This window comes from Cervus canadensis, chromosome X, assembly GCF_019320065.1.
Source record: "Cervus canadensis isolate Bull #8, Minnesota chromosome X, ASM1932006v1, whole genome shotgun sequence".
Classification (NCBI taxonomy): Eukaryota; Metazoa; Chordata; class Mammalia; order Artiodactyla; family Cervidae; genus Cervus; species Cervus canadensis.
This window is the reverse complement of record NC_057419.1, coordinates 77,971,207-77,992,480: the sequence shown is the minus strand read 5'-3', so window position 1 is coordinate 77,992,480 and position 21,274 is coordinate 77,971,207. Positions and strand designations below refer to the sequence as shown.

Sequence of the window (21,274 nt, the reverse complement as noted above, 5' to 3'; positions counted from 1 at the left end):
AAAAGTAAACAAAGTACAAGTGAGATACCCAGTTAGTAAGTTAAGCAAAAATGATATCAACTAATTAAAACAAGACTAACTTAAACACAAAACAGAAAACATGGTGAAAAAAAAAAAGGCAAAGTTAAATAGAAATATATAGAAAGATCTATGCATATTAAAGGAAAACTACAAAAAGGAAAGAACCAAAAATCCCCCCACGAAAGTGCAGAAAGCCAAATTACAAGTAGAAATATATAAAAGAAACAAATGTGTGATTTTTAAAACCTTCCCAAAATCTTAAATAAAGATAATAATAAAACAACAACCACAACAGAGAAAAAAGAGAAAAATCCAGAACCAACTACTGTAGGAGTCAAAATAGAAGAAGAAGAAGAATGCTTCTTTCAGGTTTCAGCTGTCAGTGTCTTTTCCCTGCACTGTGCACCACAGTCCACTTCTGCCTCCCTAGTATTCCCTCCAATGCTAAGAAAGGATGGTCTCTGGACCCCCAGTAAGGACAGCTCAGACTCTATTCTGGCCCTTCTCCTGCATGTGCTTGCCTGCATTATCCACTCCTGCTAGTTAGAACATTGTCTTTTGTGGAAACACTCATTTTTTAAATATATTCCTGAGTTTTCCTATTAAATCATTTAGGTTTAATTTGCAGCTGTATAGCTGGTGGAAAGTATATTGATCCTCTTCTTTAGTCACTCTGCCCCTGGAGCTCAATTGTGGCATTTTCCCCACCTCTGCAAGTGGGTCATCCACAGGAGTTTGCTCCCAAGGCTGCCCTGGCAACTCGGGTCTTCCCCATTGAGGACCAGGTGGAAGGTGACAGAGCAATTTGGAGTGCAGGGACCCTAGCAGTGATAGGTACACAGGGAAGCTGGCAGTCACAGGTTCAGGAGATATGACTCTATCAGGGTTCTGGTCTAGCCTTTGACAGCTGGTGCTAAAAGGGCCTCCATGACTGGCTACAGCAGGCACTCAAAGGATGACCCTGACTGGCTATGCACATTAGGTCCTCAAATAGTCACCCTCACTGGGGTTTTTATTGGTCAGCTGCCACTGCCGTTGTATGGGGAGAGAGAGGCCACAGTGATGGCTCCCCCTTTTGTATATGACTCAGCAGTAGCTCTCTGCCCTTCCAAAACTATTCCTAGCTGTAGATTTCCTCCCTCCTGTCCCCTTGTGTTGTCTCCCCATAGTCAACAGCAGTCCTAACCTCAGGATTCCTCTCCAATCTTCACACTCCAGCTCCCAGTCGCTGTGCATTCTGGTGGACTCACATTACTATCCTGAATACATAAGGCCATGGTATGGATCATCTGTGTGATTCTCAATCCATTCAGACTATCAAAGATAAGCTGTCTCAGAGAGCTTCACATATTTTCCTTCTGCCCCAACCAGTTGCCCTGGATGCAGGGATCTCTTTGCTACTTAAGCTCCCATATTCCTGGGTGCAGGTCAGGTCCTGCTTGCTCTCCTCCTCCTTCTCCCTTCTTTCATCCTACCAAGTTGTGCATGGATCTACTATATATTCCTTTCTGGTGGTCAGGGACACCTGCCAGTACTCACCTGGTGCTCTGTGAGGACTTCTGCATCTGATGATGTATTCCTGTGCATCTATGCAGAGAGATCCACTTACTCCTCCATCATCTTCTGTTGAAGCTGGTTTATACTTTTTAACCCATAAAATCTATTTAGTTTTAAATATTTTTCCAGCTTTACTGAGAAACAACTAACAGATAACATTTTGTAAGTTTAAGGTGTACAACAGTGATGATTAGAAATGATTACCACAATAAAGTTATTAAACATATCTATCACCTCACATAATTACAATTTATGTATGACTAAAACATTTAAGATATATTCTCTTAGCAACTTTCAGCATATAATACAAGATTGTTAACTATTGTCACCTTGCTTTATATTAGATCCCCAAAACATATTCATCTTATAATTGGAAGTTTATATACTTTGTCCAACATCTCCCCATTTCCCCCACCCTCCACACCCAGGCAATCAACATTCTACTCTCTACTTCTGAGGTTTTTATTTCACATGTAAGTAGGATACACAGTATTTGTCTTTCTTTATCTGCTGATTTCATTTAACAACATGTCTTCAGTGTCCCTCCAGATTTTCACAAATGACAGGCTTCCCATCTTTTATATGGCTAAATAATATTCCAAAGAACCTTCCCATTTTTACAGTGGGTTATCTGTTTGTTTGTTTGTTTGTTTGTTTGTTTGTTACTGAGTTGTAGAAATTTCTTACATATTTTACATATTTGCTTCTTATGAGATATAGGATTCTCAAATATTTTCTCCCTTTCCATAAGTTACCTTTTCATTGTGTTGATTGTTTCCTTTCATCACAGAAGCAATCTGGGCTTAGAAATTAAAGTCCTGGACTTCAAGCAGATGTCATGATAAGATGAGATTTAACATGCCTGATAACTTTTGATTACTCCCTCTTGGAGGCATGAGTTTCCATTTTACAACTTTGACCACCTCACTGGACAGACATTGTCTACAGTAGTCCTCTACCTAAATAAAGAAGGAGAGAGACTCAAAAGAGCCTGGTTGTTTTGCCATTCCTGGCAAGGCACCATTCATATGAGTGAAGTTTTAGATGCCCAACAATCAGATAAATACCAGAGACTGAATTCAGTCCATGTCATGTGGAACAGAACTGTTAAGTCAAGTTCTGTCCAAATTAATATATAAGTGAAAGCGAAGTTGTGTCCGACTCTTTGCGACCCCATGGACTGTAGCCTACCAGGCTCCACCCTCCATGGGATTCTCCAGGCAAGAATACTGGAGTGGGTTGCCATTTCCTTCTCCAGGGGATCTTCCCAACTCAAGGACTGAACCCAGGTCTCCTGCACTGAAGGCAGACGCTTTAACCTCTGAGCCACCAAGGAAGCCCAAATTTATATATAGTTAGATACAAAACAGTTTATGGTGAGATATAGTCCTGTATGCAGACAAACAGGATTGCGTATCGTCAAACATAGACCTGTGTATAGCAAGATACAGCCCTGTGTGTACAGATACAGGCCTCTATGCCACCATATGGAATACATATGCATATACATATACAAGTAGATCCATATAAGTAATCAGATACTGATTGATCCATGTGTTGTCAGACATAGACCTGTGTTCACATATGTGAGATTGAATACAGATTAACATATCATTGAATATATACATACATATATACTCACACACACACACATACATGTGGTCATACAGATCCATGTGAGATTGTATACAGATCTGAGCATGTGGTAGGATCCCACTTGTTTATTGGCGAATACAGCTCTATTAATGTTTGGATACAGATGGTAGCAGATATGAGTGTCACCAAATGGACAATACAAAAATCATATTGATTATATTCTTTGAAGTCAAAGATGGATAAGCTCTATATAGAGAGCAAAAACAAGACCTGGAACTGACTGGCCCAGATCATCAGACTTGTTGGAAAACTCAGACTTAAATTGAAGAAATTAGAGAAAACCACTAGGCCATACAGGTATGACCTAAATCAAGTCCCACACAGTGGAGGTGACAAATAGATTCAAGGGTAGGTCAGGTAGACAGAGTGCCTGAAGAACTATGGACAGAGGTTAGTAACATTGCACAGGACGTGGTGACAAAAAACATCCTAAAGAAAAAGAAATGCAAAAAGGTAAAGTGTTTCTCTGAGAAGGCTTTACAAATAGCTGAGGAAAGAAGAGAAGCAAAAAGAAAGTGAGCAAGGGGAAGATATACCAAACTGAATGCAGAGTTCCAAAGAATAGCAAGGAGACATAAGAAGGACTTCTTAAATGAACCAAAGAAACAGAGGAAAGCAGCAGAATGGGAAAAACTAGAGATCTCTTCAAGAAAATTGGAGACATCAAGGGACCATTTCATGCAAGGATGGGTATCATAAAGGATGGAAATTATAAAAACCTAACCAAAGCAGAAGAGGTTTAGAAGAGTTGACAAGAACGCATAGAAGAACTATGCAAAAAATCTTTTTTTTTTTTTTTTTTCAGGGTGATCTTTTTTTTTTTTTTTTAATTAGTTGGAGGCTAATTACTTCACAACATTTCAGTGGGTTTTGTCATACATTGATATGAATCAGCCATAGAGTTACACGTATTCCCCATCTCCTATCCCCCCTCTCCCACCTCCCTCTCTCACCCGATTCCTCTGGGTCTTCCCAGTGCACCAGGCCAGCACTTGTCTCATGCATCCCACCTGGGCTGGTGGAGAGGGGTGGAGAAAGGGAACCCTCTTAACTGTTGGTGGGAATGCAAACTAGTACAGCCACTATGGAAAACAGTGTGGAGATTTCTTAAAAAACTGGAAATAGAACTGCCATATGACCCAGCATACACACTGAGGAAACCAGATCGGAAAGAGACACGTGCACCCCAATGTTCATCGCAGCACTGTTTATAATAGCCAGGACATGGAAGCAACCTAGATGCCCATCAGCAGATGAATGGATAAGGAAGCTGTGATACATATACACCATGGAATATTACTCAGCTGTTAAAAAGAATTCATTTGAATCAGTTCTAATGAGATGGATGAAACTGGAGCCCCTTATACAGAGTGAAGTAAGCCAGAAAGATAAAGAACATTACAGCATACTAACACATATGCAAAAAATCTTAATGACTGGGATAATCATGATGATGTGGTCACTCATTTAGAACCAGACCTCCTGGAGTGTGAAGTCAAGTGAGGCTTAGGAAGCATTACTACCACCAAAGTTAGTGAAGGTGATGGAATTCCAGCTGAGTTATTTTAAATCCTAAAATATGATGCTGTAGAAGTGCTTCACTCAATATGTCAGTAAACTTGGAAAACTCAGCAGTGGCCACAGGACTGGAAAAGTTCAGCTTTTATTCCTATCCCAGAGAATGGCAGTGCCAATGAATGTTTAAACTACCGAGAAATTGCATTCATTTTGCATGATAGTAAAATTATTTTCACAATCCTTCAAGCTAGGCTCCAGCAATATGTGAACCAAGAACTGCCAAATGTACAAGTAAGGTTTCAAAAAAGCAGAGGAACCAGATGTCAAATTGTCAATGTACATTAGCTAACGGAGAAAGCAAGGGAATTCCAGAAAATCAATTCTGCTTCATTGACTATGCAAAAATATTTGTGTGGATCACAACAAACTGTGGAAAATTCTTAAAGAGATGGGAATACCAGACCACCTTACCTGTCTCTTGAGAATATTGAATGCAGGTCAAGAATCAACAGTTAGAACCAGACATGGAACAAACAATATACAGAGTGAAGTAAGCCAGAAAGATAAAGACCAATACACTATACTAACGCATATATATGCAATTTAAAAAGATGGTAACGATAACCCTATATGCAAAACAGAAAAAGAGACACAGATGTACAGAACAGACTTTGGGACTCTGTGGGAGAAGGCGAGGGTGGGATGTTCAGAGAAAACAGCATTGAAACAAGTATACTATCAAGGGTGAAACAGATCACCAGCCCAGGTTGGATGCATGAGACGGGTGCTCAAGGCTGGTGCACTGGGAAGACCCAGAGGGATGGGATGGAGAGGGAGGAGGGAGGGGGGATTGGGATGGGGAACACATGTAAATCCATGGCTGATTCATGTCAATGTATGGCAAAAACCACTACAATATTGTAAAGTAATTAGCCTCCAACTAATAAAAATAAATGAAAAAAAAAAATTGGGAATTGCATATGACAAGGCTGTATATTGTCCCCCTGTTTATTTAACTTATAAGCAGAGTACATTATAAAAAGTGCCAGTCTGAATGAATCACAAGTTGGAATAAAGATTTCTGGGAGAAATGTCAACAACTTCAGATATGCATATGATACCACTCTAATAGCAGAGAGTGAAGAGGTACTAACAAGACTCTTGATGAGGGTGAAAGAGGAGAGTGAAAAAGCTGGCTTAAAATTCAGCATTCAGAAAACTAAGATCCTAAGAAAACTTAGATCATTTCATGGCAAATAGAAAGAGAAAAGGTAGAAGCAGTGACAAATTTTCTTTTCCTGGGTTCCAAAATCACTATGGATAGTGACTGCAGCCAAGCAGTTAAAAGATGCTTTCTCCTTGGAAGTAATGACAAACCTAGACAGAATATTTAAAAACAGAGACATCACTTTGCTGACAAAGGTCTGTATAGTCAAAGCTATAGTTTTTTCCAGTAGTCAGGTACAGATGTGAGAATTGGACCATAAGAAGGCTGAGTGCAGAATAATTGATGTTTTTGAATTACGGTGTTGGAGAAGACTCTCAAGAATCCCTTGGACTGCAAGGAGGTCAAACCAGTCAATCATAAATTAAATCAACTCTGAATATTTATTGGAAGGACAGATGCTGAAACTGAAACTCCAGTACGTTGACCACCTCATGTGAAGAGCTGCCTCACTTCAAAAGACTCTGATGCTGGGAAAGATTGAAGGCAAAAAGAAAAGTGGGCAGCAGACAATGAGATGATTAGATAACATTACCGACTTAATGGCCATGAATTTGAGCAAAATCTTGTAGATAGTGAAGGACACAAAAACCTAGTGTGTTGCAGTCCATGAGGTTGCAAATAGTTGTACACAACTTAGCAACTGAACAACACAACACACATATGTCCATGGTTTTAGGGACTGTGCCATAATTTATGCCAGCAAAAGACAGTAGGCTCTTTCTACCCAACTCACTGAAAATGTTAATATAATGTAAATAAGATAATTTTTTCTTTACATAAGATAACGAAAATGCAGGATTTAAGTATAATTGATCGAGGTAATTACAAATTTTTATTGAGACATCAATCAATTCATCACAATATGTTTTATTCTGAGTGGGAAACCAAGATATTAAAGCATGCAATTTTCCTTAAAAATATGTAGAATAATGACATTTTAAATGTATTATCTTTGTTGATGAAAGAAATTGAAAATGTCACAAAGAAGATACACTATGTTCTTGAATTGAAAGAATCAATATTGCTAATATGACCAAGTATATAAAGCAATCTACAGATTCATTGCAATCCTTATCAAATTACCAAGGGAATTTTTCACAGAATTAGAATAAAAAGATTAAATTTTTATTGGAAAAAAAGACCCCTACTCACCAAAATAATCTTGAGAATGAAGAACAGAGCTGGAGGAATCATGTTTCCTGGCTGTGGACTATACTATAAATATACAATAATCAAAACAGTATAGTACTGGTACAAAAACAGACATACACACCAATGGAAAATTATCAAAAGCCAAGAAATAAATCCATTCACCTCTGGTCAAGTAATCTACAACAAAGGAAACAAGAATATACAATGGATAAAAGACCATCTCTTCAATAATTGATCCTTGGAAAATTGGGCAGTTTCATGTAAAAGAATAAAATTAGAATATTTTCTAACACCACATAAAATAATAAGCCCAAAATAGATTCAAGACCCCCATGTAGGACTAGATACTATAAAACTTCTAGAGGAAAACATAGGTAGAAGACTCTTTGACATAAATTGCAGCAAAAATTTTTGGATCTGTCTCCTAGAGTAATGGAAATAAAAACAAACATGAACAAAATGGTACTAAGTAAATTTGAAAGATTTTGCCCAGCAAAGGAAACCATAAACAAACAAACAAACAAACAAAAAACCAATCTACAGACTGAGAGAATATATTTGCAAACAATGCTACAAAAATGAATTAACTTTTAAAATATACAAATAGCTTATATACATCAATACCAAAAAAAAAAAAACTAGTTCAATGAAAAAAAATGGACAAAATACCAGTGGTCAGACAGAAGAAACAAGAACTACAAACCTGCAGTCTGTTGAACAAAAACCACAGTCATAGAAAGTTAGACAAATGAAAAGGCAAAGACTTATGTCTCAGATGAAGAAACAATATGAAACCTCAGAAAAACAATTAAAAGGTAGAGATAGGCAAGCTTTCAGCAAAAGAACTCTGAATAATGGTAGTGAAGCTGATCCAGTATGGAGGCAAAGATTGAGAAAATGCAAGAAATCATTAACAAAGATATAGAAAAACTAAAGAACAAACAAACAGAGATGAATAATACAATAACTGAAATTTAAAAATACACTATAAGGAATCAGTAGAATAACTGAGGCAGAAGAACTGATAAGTGACCTGGAGGGAAGAATGATGGAGATTACTACAGCATAATGGAATAAATAAAAAACAATGAAAACAAATAAAGACAGCATAAGAGACCTTTGGGACAACTTTAAATGCACCAACATTCACATTATATGTGTCTCAGAAGGAGAAGAGGGAGAGAAATAACTTGAAAAAATATTTGAAGTGATAATAGGTAAAAACTTCCCTAAGATGGGAAAGGAAACAGTCTGCAAAATCCTGGAAGTGCAGAGGGTCCCAGGCAGGATAAAGCCAAGGAGGAACAAACTGAGATACATAGTAATCAAATTGACAAAAATACTAAGAAAAAATATTAAAAGCAACAAGGAGAAAATGACAAATAGCATAAAGGAAACTCCCATAAAGATATAAGCTGATTTTTCAACAGAAACTACTCAAGCCAGAAGGAAATATTGCAATATATTTAAAGTGATAAAAGGGAAGAACCTACAAGAAAGCATAACCTACCCAGCAATTCTCTCATTCAGATTTGACAGATAAAAATAAAAAAGTTTTACAAAGTAGCAAAATCTAAGAGATTTAGCAACACCAGGCCAACTTTGCAACAAATGATAAATGAACTCCTATAGACAGGAAAAAGACTAGCAACTTAAAAAAAAAAATCTTGTTTTTATAGACTGGTATATCAAAAGCCCATGCTCTGTTACCATCTAGAGTGGTGGGATGAGGAGGGAGATGAGAGAAGGGGTTCAGGAAGGAGTGGACATATGTATACCTGTGGCTGATTCATGTTTGATGTATGGCAGAAACCAACAAAATATTTTAAAGCAGTTATCTTCCAATTAAAAAATGAAAAATAACACTTGGTAATTTATCATAGAAAATTGAGCAAAATGCATAGTGTATTTTTTGTTCAGTACATTGTATTTTTATGAAATAAATATCAATAGTAGTGAAAAAAATCCTCATGGGAACAGCAAACCCAAAACTACAAAAGATATATGCACAAAAATTAAAAGCGACCCAAACACAACACTAAAGATGGTCATCAAACCACAAGAGAAGAGAACAGAAAACAAAGAAAAAGACTTAACAAAACAAGCCCAAAACAATTAAGATAATGGCAATAGGAATATGCATATTGATAACTACCTTAAATGTAAATGGATTAATTGAACCAACCAAAAGACAGACTGACTGCATGGATACAAAAAAAGAAAAAGATACATATGCCTGATGTCTACCAGAAGACCACCTCAGACCCAGGGACACATACAGACTGAAAGTGAGGGGATGGAAGAAGTTATTCCATGCAAATAGAACAAAAAAAAAAAAAGTTGGAGAAGCAATACTCATATCTTACAAATTGACATTAAAATAAAGACTGTTATAAGAGACAAAGAAGGACACTAAATAACTAGCAAGGAATGAATCCAAGAAGAAGATATACAACTAAATATGTATACTCCCAACATAGGAGTACCTTAATATATGTCAAATACTAACAGTCATGAAAGGAGAAGTCAACAGTAGCACAATAATAATGGGAGACTTTAACATCCCACTTTCATCAATAGACAGATCACCGAGGCAGAAAATCAATAAGGGAACACAGGCCTCAAGTGACACATTATACCAGATGGATTTATTGGATATTTATAGAGCATTATGTCCAATAGTAGCAGGCTACACATTCTTTTCAAGCACACATGGAACATATTCCAGGACTGACCACATGCTGGGCCATAAATTGAGACTCGGTAAAATTTAAGAAAATTGAAATCATCTCAAGTATCTTTTCCAATAACAACACTATGAAATTAGAAATAAACCACAAGAAAAAAACTACAAAACCCACAAATATGTGGAGTCTAACCAATATGCTACTAATCAACAAATAGATCACTGAAAAAAATCAAACAGAAAACCATAAAAAAGAACCACACACACACCTAGAGACAAATGAAAATGAAACTGCAAGAATCCAAAAAACATGAGATACAGCAAAAGCAGTTCTAAGAGGGAAGTTGATAGCAGTACAAACTTACCTCAGGAAATGAGAAACAAAATCTCAAATAAGCACCCTACCTTTACACCTGAAGCAACTAGAGAAAGAAGAACAAACAAAACCTAAAGTTAGTATAAGGAAAGAAATAAAAATGAATAGAGCAGAAATAAATGAAATAGAAACAAAAAGAAAACAATAGCAATGATCAACAAAACAAAAAAACTGATTATTTGAAAAGATAGACAATACATTTTTGGCTAGCCTCATCAAGAGAAAAAGGGAGAGAAATCAAATCAATAAAATTAGAAATGAAAAAGGAGAAGCAACAACTGACATGTAAATACACAGGATCATAACAGACTACTCCAAGAAATTATATGTGAATAAAATGGACAACCTGGAAGACATGGACATATTCTTAGAAAGGCACAGTCTCCTAAGACCAAACTATGGAAGAAATAAAAATATAAACAGACCAATCATAAGCACTGAAATTGAAACTGTGATTTAAAAACTCCCAACAAACAAAATCCAGGACCAGATGGCTTCACAGGCAAATTCTATACAACATTCAGAGAAGAGCTAACAGCTATTTTTTTTCAGTGTTTTAATGTGGGAGCATCACCTGTGTAGTATGTCCAATAGTTTTGATATAAGAACTGGTTTGGGTATGGATGCCAGCCACATCTTTCCTCACAGTGTGCTGGCTGTTATCCCCTTGATATGGATGTGGTTGGTGGTGGTGTGTCCAGAGCCTGTGCTGGATATGAAGTAGGGCTTCCTCTTTACTTCGTGGCTGTCACTGTCCCTGTACCTTGTTGGGTATAGTGTCTGTTCCCCAGTTGTTAGAGTACAAGCCCTGAGGGTTGGACTCCAGTAGGCTCCATTGTCCTTGAGTTCATGCCCTACCCTAAAGGAAGTGATTGCTGAAGCAAGTGAGGCAGGTAAAGTCACAGCAAACCTATGCACTGCCTGTGTATATGTCCATGGTTCTGCTCAGAAGCAGCCACAAATCAAATCCTTTCTCTGCTGTGTTTGTCCCAGATCTAGTGAAAGGCTGTTGGGTGGAAAGATTGGGGTTTGGGATTGGGTGTTGTGTCTGTGGGAATTGAGGGGACTGTGCTGATTTCTGAAATCTAGGCTGCCTCCGTGGCAGTCTTCTCCCAGGAGCTGTCAGCCCTGGATCTAGGACTAAGTTATGGCATGGAGTGGGCACAGCCAAGGTGCTCTTGCTGGGAAAAGAAACACAATTCCTGTTCATGGCCTGTCCAAGATTCAGTGCTTAGCACATTCTGGCACCAACCAATGAGTGCACTGATAGTGTCTAGATTCACCTCCCTGTGCAAAAAACTAACAATGTCTACCCAGCTAGATTTGCCACCCCAGTGCATGCACTGACAATGTAGTGCATAGTTCTGCCTAAATCACACCCAGGCACCTGGTTCTGCCTCTTTGTAGCTAGACTGAATCTTTCCCTTTATCTTGTGCCAGGTTGTGATGTGGAGTGAGCCGGGCTGGTGTGTTCACTCCTTCAGATTGGAAAATGTGACGAAGAGGCAGCAGTCAGTGCAAGGCTCTCTCCACCCTGATTGTCAGGAAGGCAACATGCTCATACTCCTCATGAATAGAATCTAGGTTTCATCAGCCATTCTGTCTGTCTCAGTAGATTTCACAGTGGGCAAGAGAGCTTGTCTTCTCTGTGCAGGATCTCAGGACCGGGTTTCCCAGATTGTGAGTTGACCCTATTCTCTCCCCAGAGTGATAGTCAACCTCCTTATAGATCTCTCCCAGGGTGACACGTCCTGGCATGACGTCTTTGTTTTTCTGTCCTATTTGGTTATTTGGAGATCTTTCTTGCAGCTTTGGTGTAATAGGGGATCTTCTGCCAGTTTTAAGTTAGTTTTCCATAAGAATTTTTCCACATGTAGGTGTATTTTTGATGTATTTGTAGGAAGAGGTGAGCTCCACATCCTCCTATTCTGTGAGCTCCACACTCCCCCCCTTAGTAGTTATTTAACAGTCATCTTCATTATGTGAATATACTGCAATATACTTGAGTCTTTTTATTTAACATTAAGTTTTGTTCTTAATATTTGCTTTTGATTCATTTGACAAATATTTAATGAGTATCATATAGTAGATGTGTGTGTGCGCTCTACATAATGTTTTAATTAAATAATATAGCAGCAAAAAAAACCCTTGAAAAACAATTCTGTATCTGATTTTTTCTCAGTATGTCTTTTGCATAAATTCTTAAGAGTTGAATTATTAGTTTAGAGGATATGAACATCACAAGGCTGTTAATATAAATTACCAAATACCTCATTGGAAAGGCATCATTTTATGAATTGGTAAAAATTTTGCAAGCAGGATGGGTTTGATCCCTGGGTTGTGAAGATACCGTGGAGGTGGGCATGGCAACTCACTCCAGTATTCTTGCCTAAAGAAGAATCTGTGGCTCAGATCACAAACTGCTTATCGCGAAATTCAGACTGAAGTTGAAGAAAGTAGGGAAAACCACTCAGTTATGACCTAAATCAAACCCCTTATGATTATACAGTGGAAGTGACAAATGATTCAAAGGATTAGATCTGATAGACGGAATGCTTGAAGAACTATGGATGGGGGTTCATAACTTGTACAGGAGATGGTGATCAAAACCATCCCCAAGAAAAACAAAGGCAAAACGGTTATCTGAGGAGGCCTTAAAAATAGCTGAGAAAGGAAGAGAAGTGAAAGGCCAAGGAGAAAAGGAAAGATATACTCATCTGAATGCAGAGTTCCAAAAATAGCTAGGAGAGAGAAGAAAACCTTCTTAAGTGAACAATGCAAAGAAATAGAGGAAATCAATAGGATGGGAAAGACTAGAGACCTCTTCAAGAAAATTAGAGATATCAAGGGAATATGTCATTCAAAGATGGGCACAATAAAGGACAGAAATGGTATGGACCTAACAGAAGCAGAAGATATTAAGAAGAGGTGGCAAGAATACACAGAAGAACTATACAAAAAGGGTCTCTTACGTCTCCTGCACTGGCAGGCGGGGTCTTTACTCCTAGCACCAACTGGGAAGCCAGACATAGAGTAAGCACTCAATAAATGTTAACTCTAACTATTATTAGCTTTAAAAATTCTATACTGAAAGACTTGATTTACCACTATAGTATCTCATTGTTATAAGTGAATTCATTTGATCATGATTATATATACACAAATGAGTCATAAAGTTACTTTTATTGATTTGTATGCATTCTGAGTTTAAAAAAGATAAGACAAGCAAACAAACAGACTCTTGAGTCAAATAGATCTTGTTTGAATTCTGATTCTGCCACTAACTTTGTGAACTTGAGTGAGGTAATTAATTTCTCTGTGCCTCCTTTATGTCATCTATATCATGAAGATAGCAAGAATGTCTATCTCAAAATGCTTGCTAAAGATTAAATGGCTTATACCTACAAAGGACTTTTAAACGTCTAGATATATAACAATGGCTCATTTAATGTTATTTATTCCTACCTCTCACCAAGGCTGTGACCCTCCTCTTATTTCAAAATCACTTTCCATTCCTATTCCTTTTTCCATACTGCTTCTAGACTAGTCTTAGGACAGCATTGCTTGTAATATTTACCCATCTGTGATCAAAAATCTTCACTGCCTCCCCATACTTATTAAATTAAGTCCAAACTTAGCCCAGCATTTTTTATCTTTACACTCTCTGATTTCAAATTATCTTTGCAGCCTCTCTACATCAACACCTCTTCCCCAACCTGGACCCCTTGCTATTTTGTACATCATCACTTTCACTTCTCCACATGCTTACTGTGATGGACTGAGCATTTGTGTGCCCTCAAAATTCACATTTTGAAGACCCAACCCCCAGTGTAATGGTATTAAGAGGTAGGGCTTTGAGGAGGTAATTAAGTTTAATGTGGTAATGAGGATAGAATCCCCATGATGGTATTAGCACTCTCATGAGAAGAGGAAGAGACATCAGAGCTTCTTATCTCTCACCATGTGAGGATAAAGCCATCTGAAAGACATGAAAAACGCTCTAACCAGGAACCAAAACTGACTGGCACCTTAATCTTGGACTTGCTGAACTTCAGAACTGTAGAAATAAATGTCTGTTGTTTAAGCCACCTAAGTCTATGATATTTTGTTATGGCAACCCGAGCTGACTAAGATATTCACCCATGCTAATCATTTTGCTTGAAATGACTTTTATTTCGTCCCTATCTAGTAAAATGCATGCAATTCTGATTCAGATGTCATCTTTTCCAAGTAAGGTTTCTTGTCCCCTGGATGAAAGGATGTGTTTAGTGCCTCCCCTGGAGCCAAACTGCAGTGCTTTTTATGTGGGTGTTATCCTCCATGGGACAATAAGCCGCCTAAAGCAGAGACCTTATCTCTTTTATCCACCAGTGCTAAGCACACAATAGGTGCTCAATATCAACTTCAGAATTGAAATGCTGGTATTTATAACTGAAGTGCTAAAAAGAAGACTGATTCCTGCTTGCTTTTCAGAATTCCAATATTAAGTTCCTTTCTTGGAAAGTAGGGGGCTATTGAATATGTTCTAGGAAGAAAGTACAAAGATTATTGAGACTATTTTTCAAAATGTATTTATTTGATTTAAAAAAGGTTTATGAAGAATCAACTGTTATATTTAAGGTGACTCTGTTGTAAGCATGGTCTTTGATCCTAAAAGCTTAAAGCTTCTCAGACTAATATATTTCAACTCATTTGCCAAGCAAGAGAGAAAGGGAGGCAGAGCAAGTATGCAGGCAAGAATGGGCTAAAAAAAACTTGCCAAAAGTTTTATAAAGATGCAATAGAGTTAAAGGGAGTAAAACAAACACAAAATGAAAGCTTGAATGAGATACCCAAATACGGAGAAAACCACAGAATTTCCCCCTTCTTCCTACCCTGGTAGCCTAGCATGAATCACTCATTCATCTTTTATTCATTCATTTGTTCTGTTCAACAAACCTTTATTGAGTGACTACTGTGCTTGGCCTATAGGGGAGACAAGGGAGCTCACAGTCTGAGAGCAGAGGTAACTACATAAATAACAATCATACTAGCCAGACAGTATAAAGAGTGTGTGTTCTGAGAGATCAAGAGGACCAGGGGCCATTGGGCTGGAGTTAACTCATGGAGTGAAGCAAATAATACAAAGATTCTTCCTGCTGCTACCAGTTCACTGGTAGCTCCAGAAACCGTGAAGAGTATCTCAGATTGGCATTTGTGGAATTTATGGCATTTCTGATCCTTTGACCAAATATTTTCTTGTCAATTTTTCTTCAAACTGGTGCAAAAACGGTTGGGGATGGCATTTGGCATTTTACTTCTCTTTGTAGTTTTCATTCTTAAATTTGAATTAGTTATAAGTGTTGTCCATTCTTTCTCTGAATATGGTTTCCAAAATTTAAAAATAAGTATTGGTAGGAATAATACCTTGCCATATGTGTGTGTGCTCAGTTGCTTCAGTCATAGCCAACTCTTTGTGACCCCATGGACCGTAGGCTCCTCTGTACATGGGATTTCCCAAGCAAGAATACTGGAGTGGTTCCCATGCCCTCCTCCAGGGGATCTTCCTGACCCAGGAATCACACTCGTGTCTCCTGTGTATCCTTCATTGCAGGCGGATTCTTCAGCTTTGAGCCACCCGGGAAGCCCACAGTACCATATACTACACAGCTTTTGCTTTACTGCCAGTGCTTCTGACACAGTCTTGAATACCTTATTATAAAAGCCTAGCTGTCCAGTTTTCCTGTACATCTGAGAGTTTGATTCATCTTAATAAGTTGCCAAATAAATTCTTATATGTAATTCCTGTTCAAAAAAGATGAAGTAGGTAGTTAACAAATTGGTGAAAATAATACTCTACCATCTAGCATGAGAGAAGAATTTTAGGAATTATATCCTAAAAAGGTATGAATTGTTTGGAATGCTTGAGTATTTAATACATTTAAATGAAACCCATGGTGTTCTTCAAATGTGCCTCCCCCAAATTTATCAGGAAATAGAGGGTGGGAAACTTTTCAATTAAAAATGCGTTTTGATGTATTTTCTCAGATGGGAAAGCTGACAACCATGCCAGCAGGTCTAATATATGCATCTATAAGTGTGCATGCAGCCAAAGAAGAGGAGTCCAAAAAGCAGCTAGTGAAACCAGAGCAGGTAACTTGCCTACAAAAGATTGTGAATTTTGTATGACATAAATATGATGTAAAAACTGTGAGGTTGGTTTGTTTGTTAAGTCTATTCATCAAAAATGTCTTTGAAATATTTGTTAGGCATGTTTTTTAAGTTGAGAGAAATAGTTACAAGATGTCTCAAAGTAAATATTGTATTATTTTTAGCCCAAACATCTAAAATACTAAATCCAATGAAAAGCAGTTTGTGATTTTTCTTAATGAATAATCTTGAATCTTGACCCTGTCACTGACTGTTGGATGGCGTTGGACAGAATTCTTAATAGTGGCATAAATATTCTGTTGTATGAATACATCATTATCAAATGTATATTTTTCATGTATTCTGGAAATTTAGTGTATTTCCAATTATTTTGTTATTGTAATCAGTGCTTTGTTAAAACACTTTGTACCTGAATCTTTACAGTACATATGTAACTGTTTCCTTCAAATAAATCTCTAGAAATGGAATTGTAGGTGAGAAAGCATGAAAAATATCAGTAAGTTTCCAAACCGACATGCATAAAGGTGGTATTTACTTATTCATTAAACAAAAAAAAATATTTCCTGAGCTCCTCTTATATATGTGAGGCATATACAAAGCAATGGGTAAAGTTTTATTAATTTTCATTGGCAGTCTAGAATAGATTTACTCTCCTGTATACTTGCAGACTCTCAGTACTTTTTTCTCCTTTTTATTAATCTTAGTGAGATGATGTTTTTAAGCCTACCTTGGCACTTCTATCTTTGGAAAGCTTAAAATCTAGGTTGGATAATAGGAAACTGGCATTTGTCCCTAATGCTTAATTTACATATTCTGAATTTTAAAATAAATCTGTGCTCTTTACTATGTTATGGAATGAGCAAGATAACTTGGTATTTATTGTGTTCCCCAGTACATTTTAAACAGAATTCAATTGAATTACTTATTAAACAAAGTTGCCAGCTAAGTGCTATGGACTATTCACATATGTATGTATGCGGAAGTCACTCAGTCGTGTCCATCTCTGTGACTCCATGGACTATGCAATCCATGGAATTTTCCAGGCCAGAATACTGGAGTGGGTAGCCTTTCCCTTCTCTGGGGATCTTCCCAACCCAGGAATCGAACCCAGGTCTCCCACATTGCCATCTATATGTCTTCTTTGGAGAAATATCTGTTTGGTTCTTTTCTCCACTTTTTTATTGTATTGTGCATCTTTCTGTTATTGAGCTGCATGGACTGCTTGTATATTTTGGAGATTAATTGTTTGTCAGTTTTTATGTTTTCTATTATTTTCTCCCATTCTGAAGGCTGCCTTTTCACCTTGCTTATAGTTTCCTTTGTTGCCCAAAAGCTTTTAAGTTTAGTTAGGTCCCATTTGTTTATTTATTTACTTTCTGTTTCCATTACTCTGGGAGGTGGGTCATAAAGGATCTTGCTGTGATTTATGTCGGAGAGTGTTCTGCCTATGTTTTCTTCTATGAGTTTTATACTTTCTGGCTTTACATTTAGATCTTTAATCCATTTTGAGTTTATTTTTGTGTATGGTGTTAGAAAGTGTTCTAGTTGCATTCTTTTACACAGGGTTGACCAGTTTTCTCTGCACTACTTGTTAAAGAGATTGTCTTTTCTCCATTGTATATTTTTGCCTCCTTTGTCAAAGATGAGGTGTCCATAGATACCTGGATTTATCTCTGGGCTTTCTATTTTGTTTCATTGATCTATATTTCTATCTTTGTTCAAGTACCATACTGTCTTGATGACTGTAGCTTTGTAGTATAGTTTGAAGTCAGGCAGGTTGATTCCTCCAGTTCCATTCTTCTTAAGATTACCTTGGCTATTCGAGGTTTTTTGTATTTCCGTACAAATTGTGAATTATTTGTTCTAGTTCTGTGAAGAATACCATTGGTAACTTGATAGGGATTGCATTGAATCTATAGATTGCTTTGGGTAGTATAGCCATTTTGACAATATTGATTCTTCCAATCCACAAACATGGTGTATTTCTCCATCCTTTCATGTCTTCTTTGATTTTTTTCATCAGTGTTTCATAGTTTTCTATATATAGGTCTTTTGTTTCTTTAGGTAAATTTATTGCTATGTATTTTATAATTTTCATTTCCATGATGAGTGGGAGTGTTTCCTTAATTTCTCTTTCTGTTTTTTCATTGTTAGTGTATAGGAATGCAAGGGTTTTTTGTGTATTAATTTTATATCCTGCAACTTTACTACATTCTTTGATTAGCTGTAGTAATTTTCTGGTGGTATTGTTAGTGTTTTCTATGTAGAAGTGTAGCCTCCAACTGATAAAAATAAATGAAAAAAAAAAAAAGAAGTGACAAAGAAGGACACTACATAGTGATCACAGGATCAATCCCAGAAGATATAACGATTGTAAGTATATATGCAGCCAACATAGAATCACCACAATATGTAAGGGAAATGCTAACATGTATGAAAGGCAATGCTAGCAGTAACACACTAATAGTGGGGGACTCTAATATCCCACTCACACCTGTGGATAGATCAACAAAACAGAAAATTAGCATGGAAACAGACCTTTAAATGATACAATGGACCAGTTAGGTCTAATTGATATATATAGGGCATTTCACCCAAAAACAATGGATTTCTCCTTTTTCTCAAGTGCACATGGAACATTCTCCAGGATAGATCATGTCCTGGGCCACGAATTTACCCTTGGTAAATTGTAAAAAAAAAAAAAAAAATGAAATCATTTCAAGCATCTTTTCTGATCACAGAATGGTAAGATCATATCAACTATAGGAAAAAAAACTATAAAAATACCCAAACATATGGAGGCTAGACAACATGCTTCTTAATAACTAACGGAGGATGGAAGAAATCAAAAAGGAAATCAAAATATGCACAGAAACAAATGATAATGAAACACGACAACCCAAAACCTATGGGATTTAGTAAAAGCAGTGCTAAGAGGGAGATTCTTAGCAATACAGGCCTACCTCAAGAAACAACAGAAACATCAAATAAACAACCGAACTTTTATACCTAAAGCAGCTAGAAAAAGAACAGAACAACCCCAAAGTTAATAGAAGGAAAGAAATCATGAAAATCAGAGCAGAAATAACTGAAAAAGAAACGAAGGAGGCTATAGCAAAAACCAACAAACTAAAAACTGGTTCTTTGAGAAGATAAACAAAATAGGCAAACCATTAGCCAGACTCAACAAGAAAAAACAGGAAAAGAATCAAATCAATAAAATTATAAATGAAAATGAAGAAATCACAACAGACAGACAACACAGAAATACAGAGGATCATAAGAGACTAGTGTGAACAATCATATGCCAATAAAATGGACAACTTGGAAGAAATGGACAAATTCTTAGAAAAGTATAACCTTCCAAAACTGAACCTGGAAGAAATAGAAAATCTTAACAGACCCATAACAAGCATGGACATTGAAACTGTAATCAAAAATCTTCCAACAACCAAAAGCCCAGGACCAGATGGCTTCACAGGTGAATTCTACCAAAATTTTAGAGAAGAGCTAACACCAATCTTAAACTCTGCCAAAAACTGCAGAGGAAGGCAAACTCCTAAGCTCATTCTATGAGGCCACCAGCACCCTATTACCAAAACCAGACAAAGATGCCACAAAAAACCAAAACTACAGGCCAATATCACTGATGAACATAGATGCAAAAATCTTCAACAAAATTCTTGGAAACACAATCCAGCAACATATTAAAAAGATCATACATCATGGCCAAGTGGGCTTTATTCCAGGGATGCAAGGATTCTTCAATATTTGCAAATCAATCAATGTGATTCATCATATTAACAAATTGAATGATTAAAAACCATATGATTATCTCAACAGATGCAGAGAAAGACTTTGACAAAATTCAACACCCATTTATGATAAAAAAAAATAATCTCCAAAAATCAGACATAAAAGGAACATACCTAAGAATAATAAAAGCCATATATGTCAAACCCACAGTAAACATTACCCTCAATGGTGAATAATTGAAAGCATATCCTCTAAAATCAGGAACAAGAAAGGGTGCCCACTCTTACCACTGCTATTCAACAGTGTTTTGGAAATCCTAGCCATGGCAATCAGAGAGCAAAAAGAAAGAAAAGAAATGCTGGAAATTTGATCGCTGGTTCCTCTGCCTCTTTGAAGTTCAGTGTGTACATCTGGAACTTCTTGGTTCACATACTACTAAAGCCTAGCTTGAAGGATTTTGAAAATAACCTTACTAGTATGTCAAATGACTGAAGATTCACTGTAGTTTGAACATGCTTTGGCATTGCTCTTCTTTGGGTTTGGAACGAAAACTGACCTTTTCCAGTCCTGTGGCCACTGCTGAGTTTTCCAAGTTTGTTGACATATTGAGTGCAGCACTAAAACAGCATCATCTTTTAGGACTTTAAATAGCTCAGCTGGAATTCCATCACCACCACTAGCTTTGCTCATAGTAATGCTTCCCAAGGCCCACTTGACTTCACATTGCAGGATGTCTGGCTCTAAGTGAGTGACCACACCATCGTGGTTATCTTGGTCATTAGACCTTTTTTTTTCATAGTTTCTCTGTGCATTCTTACCACCTCTTCTTAATATCTTCTCATGGGCTTCTCTGGTGGCTCAGGTGGTAAAGAGTCTGCCTGCAGTACAGGAGACCTGGGTTCAATCCCTGGATCAGGAAGATCCCCTGGAGAAGAAAATGGCAACCCACACCAGTATTCTTGCTTGGAAAATCCCATGGAAGGAGGTGCCTGGCAGGCTACAGTCTATGGGGTTACAAAGAGTCAGACACAACTGAGTGACTTCACTGTTTTTTTTTTTTTTTTTCTGTTAGATCCATACCATTTCTGTCTTTATTAGATTTGATAGATTGCTTGAGGAGCTAGGGACGGAGGTTCAGAACATTGTACAGGAGGCAGTGACCAAAACCATCCCA

The 21,274-nt window shown here is 37.2% G+C and overlaps 1 protein-coding gene across 2 annotated transcripts in view; it reads left to right on the top strand.

The window, feature by feature from the left end:
* Nucleotides 1-2,840: 2,840 nt before the first annotated feature.
* APOOL (apolipoprotein O like) overlaps nt 2,841-21,274 on the top strand; it is a 73,306-nt gene continuing 54,872 nt past the window's right edge. The window contains exons 1-3 of one of the 2 annotated variants that reach the window (XM_043459094.1): nt 5,544-5,549; nt 11,001-11,008; nt 16,222-16,326. In XM_043459094.1, coding sequence (XP_043315029.1) covers nt 16,222-16,326 — 105 coding nt within the window. In that variant the 5' untranslated portion in view covers nt 5,544-5,549; nt 11,001-11,008. Of the gene's footprint in view, nt 2,884-5,543; nt 5,550-11,000; nt 11,009-16,221; nt 16,327-21,274 lie in introns of those variants that run through there. The other variant, XM_043459095.1, reaches the window with a different exon arrangement.